General features: G+C 33.3%; 1 protein-coding gene and 1 long non-coding RNA gene across 3 annotated transcripts; both read right to left on the bottom strand.

Annotated features, from left to right (window-relative positions):
* Window positions 1-1,826: 1,826 nt before the first annotated feature.
* On the bottom strand, window positions 1,827-2,859 carry LOC142525412 (uncharacterized). The gene is made up of 2 exons (XR_012815069.1): window positions 2,144-2,859; window positions 1,827-2,060 (listed from the first exon to the last, which is right to left on the bottom strand). It is a non-coding gene; the product is annotated as an uncharacterized LOC142525412 (long non-coding RNA).
* An 828-nt stretch (window positions 2,860-3,687) lies between these two features.
* Window positions 3,688-7,233, bottom strand: LOC142523618 (uncharacterized). Of its 2 annotated transcripts, XM_075627319.1 has the most exons (5): window positions 7,029-7,233; window positions 6,795-6,859; window positions 4,245-6,705; window positions 4,100-4,165; window positions 3,688-3,995 (listed from the first exon to the last, which is right to left on the bottom strand). In XM_075627319.1, the coding sequence occupies exon 3, from the start codon at window positions 5,931-5,933 to the stop codon at window positions 4,302-4,304; it is 1,632 nt and encodes a 543-aa protein (XP_075483434.1). In that variant the 5' UTR covers window positions 5,934-6,705; window positions 6,795-6,859; window positions 7,029-7,233; the 3' UTR covers window positions 3,688-3,995; window positions 4,100-4,165; window positions 4,245-4,301. The 2 variants fall into 2 exon arrangements, with proteins under 2 accessions (XP_075483434.1, XP_075483433.1); XM_075627318.1 differs by having other exon boundaries at window positions 4,245-7,233.
* Window positions 7,234-7,785: the final 552 nt, after the last annotated feature.

Below are 7,785 nucleotides of genomic sequence, written 5' to 3'. Positions count from 1 at the left end.
GTCTTAATCCCAGCTTATGGATTTACTACTCACTATTTAATTTTTAATTATTTTTCAAATTATATAATTCAAATTAATAATAATAATAATAATAAATAAATAAATAATAAAATGTAAAATAATAATAATAAATGAGAAGATACAAATTAATATTAATAATAAAAAATTAAATAATGATAAAAAAAATAATTAAATTAATAATAAATTATTGAATAATAAAATTACTGATTAATTGTAATTATAATTAATGATGAAACTATAATTAAATTATTGATTAAAATAATATATCATTAATTATAACGAGAATAATTATTGTATAAAAAAATAATTTTAGAAAATAAAGAAAATGAATTTTTATTATTAATATCAGGATTTGTATAATAAAAAAAGTTATTAATAAATAATAAGAAATAATTTTTGATAAATAATATAATAACAGTTACGAGTCAGAAGAAGAATAATTAGTAAAATAAAAATGAATTAGTAACAAAATAATAAGAAATAATCAACGTAAAATCAACAACATCATTATAAGCAATAAGAAATAATTATATAATAAATATTAACAAGAAAAAAAGATAATAATGAATGATATTTAATGAATACGTAATAAAATAATATTAAAAATAATAAGAATTAATCAAATATTTTTTAAAATTATTTATTTGTTTATTATTATTATTATTATTATTATTTTATTTTCTATTATTTATTTATTTTTTGTTTATATTTATTATATTTAGGTAAGGTGATTATATACACATAGTGATGATATTTTGGTCATTTCAAGATAATAAACAAAATTAATCCATAATTTTAAAATCATACCAAATATCGTATATTTTATCTCACTATATTATTTATCATCATATCTCATTTTTTAATCATTCTAATTACTGATCCTTTAGTTATCCTATCCTACACATCAAATATAGTACTGAGGGGTTTCCCTTCCCATTTATGGAAAATATCTGTTTTCAAATAGTGTGACCTAGTTCACCTAATTCTTATTCCATGCGTAATTTTAATTGTTATTTTGGTGACCATTTATAGTGTTATTAACGGGATGAAATCTTCTGCTACATTATGTGCTCCAAAAACGTATTATATTTTGTTAAAATAAGCTTCGTTTGAACAAATTATTAGGTAAAAATAAAAGAATATTAATACTTTTAAAAGTAAATTAGATATTATAAATTAATTTTTTGTAACTAAGTCATATCAAATCCGATAAATAAAATAAAAATTTTAAAAATTTGATACAAAAAGAAGGGCCAGCCGGAGATCCTCCCACATTCGATTTTCAATTCAACATCGAAACCTGGGTAAATTCTCGGTTTAGTCCCAAATCTTAAGTGTGTTTTCCGATTTAGTCCTAATTCATTTTTTCGACCCAATTTAGTCCCAAATATTCCCATCATTTTACCCAATCGGTCTTACCGTCAATTCGGAGTTTGAATTAACGGAAGAGAAGAGAAATAAGTTTCTGCCTTTCTGTCTTAACAAAAACCCAAATCAATTCACTTGGCCTAATCGTTCCTTTCTCTTCCAAGCTGCCTGCTGCAACAACCACAACTATCTTCCTCCACGCACCGACACACTCTCGAGGTAATCATCTGTTCTTTCTTCGGTACTTGTTCAATTTCAAGTCGGCTTTCCAGTATTTTTGAGATGGGTTCGTGAAAATCTTTGGTTAAGTTAGACAAATAAACAGAGAATCCGAGGATTAGATGATGGTAATCTTGAATGGATAAAAAGCTGATTATGGGAGGAAGTTGAGGGCTTGTTTGGACTGCAGGGATGGTAATGTTGCGGCTGTGAAGTTGAAAGAGATAGAACTGCACAAAATCATTTTTGGATGTTGATCTTCGTCTCTAGCATTCACAACAGCTGCTTGATTTCAATTTGATAACTATCCCAGTGCTTTTAACAGCGAATCAAAGAAATTGAGTTAGTTCTTGTTTGGTGGTGCAAGTTTATGGAATCCAAATATGATAATATGATTCTTAAAGACCTTTCCTTGTGCTGGGCAAAGACAAGTACATTGACAATTTCTATTACTTCGTGCCCTTCATTCTGTTGTGTATATGATCTTTTATAAAATATGAATGATGACTATCATTTGGTAGGTTCATTTACCGACATATGAGAACTCCTTTTCCTGCTCCTAAATAGCCGAAATCTTTACATGACTAATATTTTACTTTGGCTTCTAAAAATATAATTTTGTCATTCATGTAATATCATGTTTTTTTTACCTCTCATTTCAGGAGGTCATCGAAGAAAGCTAGCAAAATGGTGGTGCACCCTTTAATTTCAAGTACTGTTATATTGTAATCATACTTGTTTATAAAACATTGAAAATTGCTTTGTATTTTTTTGTATTGTAGGGGAAAACATATGTTGTCTTCGTTGGACGTAAACCTGGTGTATACGAAATATGGGAAGAAGCACATAGTCAAGTCAACAAATTCAGTGGGGCTTCTCATAAATCATACTGGAATAGGGATGAAGCATCAAATGCTTTTCATGCATACCTAGAGAAACAAAATTCATATGCTTCATTTATGTCTGACGAAGAAAGTTCGTGTGCAACTTTTAACACCGCTCCAAACAGAAGTACTGACGCTGAAAAATTATTAAAGTGAAAGATTTGCTTTTATATTTAGAAAATGAGAACCGCAATCATTTAAAGAAGGTTGCAGGGTTAGTGGAAGAGATTAAACAACTAGTACAATCTCTAGAAATTAGTGGCGAAGATTAAATATCTTTGTGTATCTTTGTATCTTTAACTTGGATTTGTAGTGTTCGTTCGTTGACTCAAGACTATGTATGATTTTGGTGTATTGGTAAAAAAATGTGAACTTCTTTCACACGTAGCAGCAAACTTGAATCAATTGAATGAAAAGAGTTCACAACGACGTCTTCGATATGAAAATAAGAGATGTAAACCGATCATCAGAGTTCATATATTTTATTAAGCTTTGATGTGAATTGCGTTTATATCATTTCATGATGCTTTTGGTATTATGAATTCTAATATGTTGAACCCATTTTAAATACAACTTTGCAGCCGAAAATTCCAATGAATGCTGCTGATTCAATTGTATAGTCATTGAGTTGAAGTGGTAACAGCTACACACAACTAAGTTATTTCAAAAGATGCCACTTTCTTTTAATAAAATAGCAGATCATGGCAGCAGTGTTTCCAAGAATTAAGTTGAATGAGCTTGTGCTCGTTCCAGCCAGATCATTTGCTCTCGGAATCGTAAAGATCTGTTCTAAACATTTGATTGAGGAACAACATAAAGGAATGACAATAAAACACAATAAAGGTCCTCCTCATATGCTGTTATGTAACTATTGAGTGTTCGTAAATGGTTGAAAATGAGAATGCAGACAACTCCAACCATTAAGTTGAAGATCATCTAGTCAACTGGAATGCGAGCAGAAGAAATGCATCAAGCATTGTTAGTATTCCTTCTAATACTGAACATTGCCCAACTAATTCGATGAAAGCAGCAGCATTCAAAATATTCATACAGTAGAGAACAACAACTTTCAATACTGAACATTGCCCAACTAATTCGATGAAAGCAGCATTCAAAATATTCATACAGTATTCCATCTAATACTGAAAGCAGCAGCATTCAAATTGTTCATACAGTAGAGAACAACAACTTTCAACATCATTTCACATACATGACTAATTCAAGTCCAACAAGTTTCTTGAAGCACTGAAACAGTAGAAAACAAAGAAATTGGATTCCTAAACAAAATAAATTCTTCTCGACAGAATATCACGTCCCACAAATTCATTTCTTGTTGAAAGATTCCTGAGAAGAGTTAGATTTGACCCCATGAATTCGTGACGAAGATGATGACTGACCAACTCTACGTCGAACACCTGTTGAAGCTCGTAGTCGTGACACTGTTGTGAAGCTCACGCCATCTTTCATAAAAGCAGGTGTATGAATGTTCACTGATTGGTTAATCTATAACAATACAAACAAAATAATTATATCACATCAACCATTTCATTTCACAATATATTGAACTCGTATGAATAACATTAAATCAAAGAGTTTAAAAAAATTACATTTATCGAAGATATTGAGCATGAACTCCCTTCAATATTAACCCCAACTTGTCGTGCTCTTTTCACCTGCATGTAAGTACATACAACAACATATTTTTTAAAGTTGGGAAAAAATGCAATAAAAATTAGTTTTCATTTTCAAAACCTGTAGTTTTTCTTTTCTTGTTGCACCCAAATTATTATTGGGTAAAATAGCGCCTTGCTATGTCATGGGCTCTTTTTGGAATGCTTCTTGGTGTTGGACATCTCCAGTCCGGTTACAAGTCCTTTTGTTATGTCCTGATCCACCGCATTGTTTGCATTTGGTAAATTTTTTTACACCTCTCAACTTATTTTCAGAAGGGGGTGGTTCATCTGGTTCTCTTCTTCGTAATTTTGCAGGCCTTCCAACTTTTTGTATGTAAACTGGGGGCAGTGGTGGCACCAAATCACATGGGGGCCACAAGTCTGGCCCATTGACATGCATTATTCGTGCTGCATAACATCTTCTATATGTCTCTACCAAGTAATAAGGATGGACATATGCTTCTGGATCATCTTTTTTGCACCAAATGGCGCATACAGCGTGCTTGCAAGGTATGCTTGTCAAGTCATATTTCCCACAACTGCAAGACCTGTTGAACAAGTCAACCGAATGCTGATCACGTCTATCATCTGATCTCGTTATATGGTAGTGCATTTCATCTGACTTCATGGGAGAATACCTAATAGCTTCCACATATATCTTTGCAAGCACATCTTTGATCTTTGAACAAATTCTACCATTCCATTTGTTAGCCCTCTCTCTGTTTTTTTGAAATCTGCCCATCAAAAGATTTCGTATCATCTCATACATCTCAATTACTGGCTTCTCCCTGGCATCTATAATGAAGCTGTTAAAACTTTCACACATGTTGTTCAACAAGATGTCTGATTTAGGAGTGGTACTGAAATATGCCTTAGACCACTGGTTTTCGGGTTTTTTCGCCAGCCATTCATATGCCTTTGCATCGATGTCTTTCAACTCAGCCATGTGCACTTGAAACTCTTCAATTCTTGTCGCTTTTGCCGCAGCCCAAAAGGCAATCTTAACCGCTACACTCTTGAATCCATCATGTTTCATATTGCTTTCTAAGTGTCTCACACAAAATCTATGTTCAGCATCAGGAAACAAAGATTCAAGTGCAGGAATCAAACCTTTTTGCTTATCTGACATAAATGTCCAAGTATGCGGATCATTGCCAACACCAATGTCTTCATCTAGGAGCTGAAGAAACCATATCCAACTATCTTTTGTTTCACGCTCAACCATTGCATAACATATTGAAAAAATTTTATTATTTGGATCTAGCCCCACGGCCGATAACAATTGCCCACCATGTTCTACCTTTAGGAAGCATCCATCAACACCAATGACATGCCGACAAGCATTCTTAAATCCTTGTTTGCAAGCTGAAAAACAAACATACAATCTCTGAAACCTTGGACCTTCGTCATCCTCTGTCAACTTCAAAACTACAGTAGCCCCAGCGTCGGATCTTTTCAATTCAGCACAATACTTTCTTATTTGTCGAAACTGCTCATCGACAGAACCTTGCACTAATTTCAGCGTCTTTCTCTTAGCCATGTAGGCGGTCTTCCTTGAAAAATCTGACTGAAGAATGGTAGAAATCTCTTCCCTAAATTCCAAGTGTCCCAATTTAGGATTTGTGCTGAATTTTTTGGCAAACGTCTTCCCCAACCACGTTGAGTTGACACACTTGTTTTTAAAATCACGAACACAATGACTGTGACATCCATCAAAATTTCTGACTTGCCAACAACTATCATTAGTCATCTTCGCAACATGGATCATCTAACAACATTTATCATCATTGCATTTAGCCCACAATCGGATGTTATCATTTTTTACAAACTTCACCGGTCTTCCTTCTCTAATGCAGTGACTTTCAATTGTGAATTTTGCTTCTTTTTTTGAGCTAAACACTAAACCAAGCTTCAACTCTTGATTTTCAATATCTTTTTTTGGGTCAAACAACAAATGATTTTTAACTTCCTCCTCATCAGAATCATGAAGACTGGTCAAACCGTCACTATCTGCACAAATATCCACTTCACTGTCATACTCATGCATTTTATGAAGGAGATTATCTGTATTTTCTCTTTCGGGGACAACACTTTTTCCTTTTCATAGATTCTATATCATGGACAACAACTGCATCAACTAACTCATTATTTTCTACAAAATCATACTCATTATTATCAAAATTATCAACATTTTCATCTCCAACTTCAGTCATTCTTACCATCTAAGTGTTCAATATATATTTCAACCTCATAATTAATTGGAATACACTTTCTAATATTCAACACATCCGAATCATTTTCCAGATATCCGTCTTCACTAATTGTAGTTCCAACTTTGTGCCAAAATCTAAAAGAATTTTTATCTTCAAATCCAAGCTCTTCCATAAATCCTCACATTTCAATCATTCCCATCTTATCAAGATCGACGGAATCAAAATATTCAAACCTCTCACCGATGTATTCATCGTGTTTCTCAAGAGATTTGAATCTTCTATTATAATAAATTTTAATTGTAAAGTGATATGGTTCCCCAATTAATCCTAAATAAAAAAACAAAAATTACATTAAATTATCGAGAAAATGCATCAAAAAAATAAAAAGCATGACAGTTACAAAAATAATGCATTACCATAATTTGGAGTGCTCTTTCTTGAGGAATTACTCCGTCTAGCCATTAGGTATCCACTCAGTCACCTTAATCACATATGGAATAATAGTCAAGAATTTGTCAATTGTAGGCAATTAAAAATTAAATGCAAACCAGATTAAGAATTCTCCTATAATTAAGAAAAAAATAACATTGAAAAAACCGAAGGAAAGAACACAAATGCCATTGTAGGCAATTAAAAATAAAACAACAAACCATGGTCGTGACTGTATGAAACGTGCAGCTGTGAGTGGAATTGCAGTGCATTAAAAATTGAATGAGTAGCGAAAAAAAGAACACTTGGTTATCTCGAGCGTGCAGCGGTGTGTGGAAGAAGATAGTTCTTGCAGCAGGCAGCTATGGACTTGCTTGGAAGATAAATGATCGATTAGGGCTGGTGAGCTGATTGGGGTTTTTTGTTCAAGGCAGAAAGGCAGGCAGCTTGGTGAACTGATTCGGTGCGTGGAGGAAGATAGTTAACATGACCACGAACCATACAACCAACCAAATCCAGACACGTCACGCACCGAGTGGGGGAAAATGACGAATTTCCACCAATCATATCCGTCCACGACATCATTAATAAGGTCGGCGCACGTGCCGTAGAGTACATTGAAAGAGGGGCGTGGGCCCAACTTTATCCGAAAGCAGCTTATTATGGAAGAAGATAGCGTGTAGACTCGTGAAAGTGGGGGAATTTGAAGGAATTGGGCTTCGTCCTATCCACAAACAAGCCCGGGCCCACATTTATTATCTTTTTAATTTTAAATTATCAATAATAATCCGGAATGTTTCCGAAGGCATCTTTGAACTCAAGCAGCCTCTCCCCATACTTGACTTTCTTATTCCCCCATTTTGTTTTAATTCAAATATTTTCATTTATGCAAAACATAATGCATATTGCTCTTGATTCGGATTCAGCTGGAAATGAGAAGGTTGAATACAAACTCGAATGACCGGTTCGGTTCCGTGA

Source organism: Primulina tabacum, chromosome 14, assembly GCF_025594145.1.
Source record: "Primulina tabacum isolate GXHZ01 chromosome 14, ASM2559414v2, whole genome shotgun sequence".
Classification (NCBI taxonomy): Eukaryota; Viridiplantae; Streptophyta; class Magnoliopsida; order Lamiales; family Gesneriaceae; genus Primulina; species Primulina tabacum.
The sequence above is the reverse complement of the archived record's forward strand: the minus strand, read 5'-3'. Positions and strand labels throughout refer to the sequence as shown.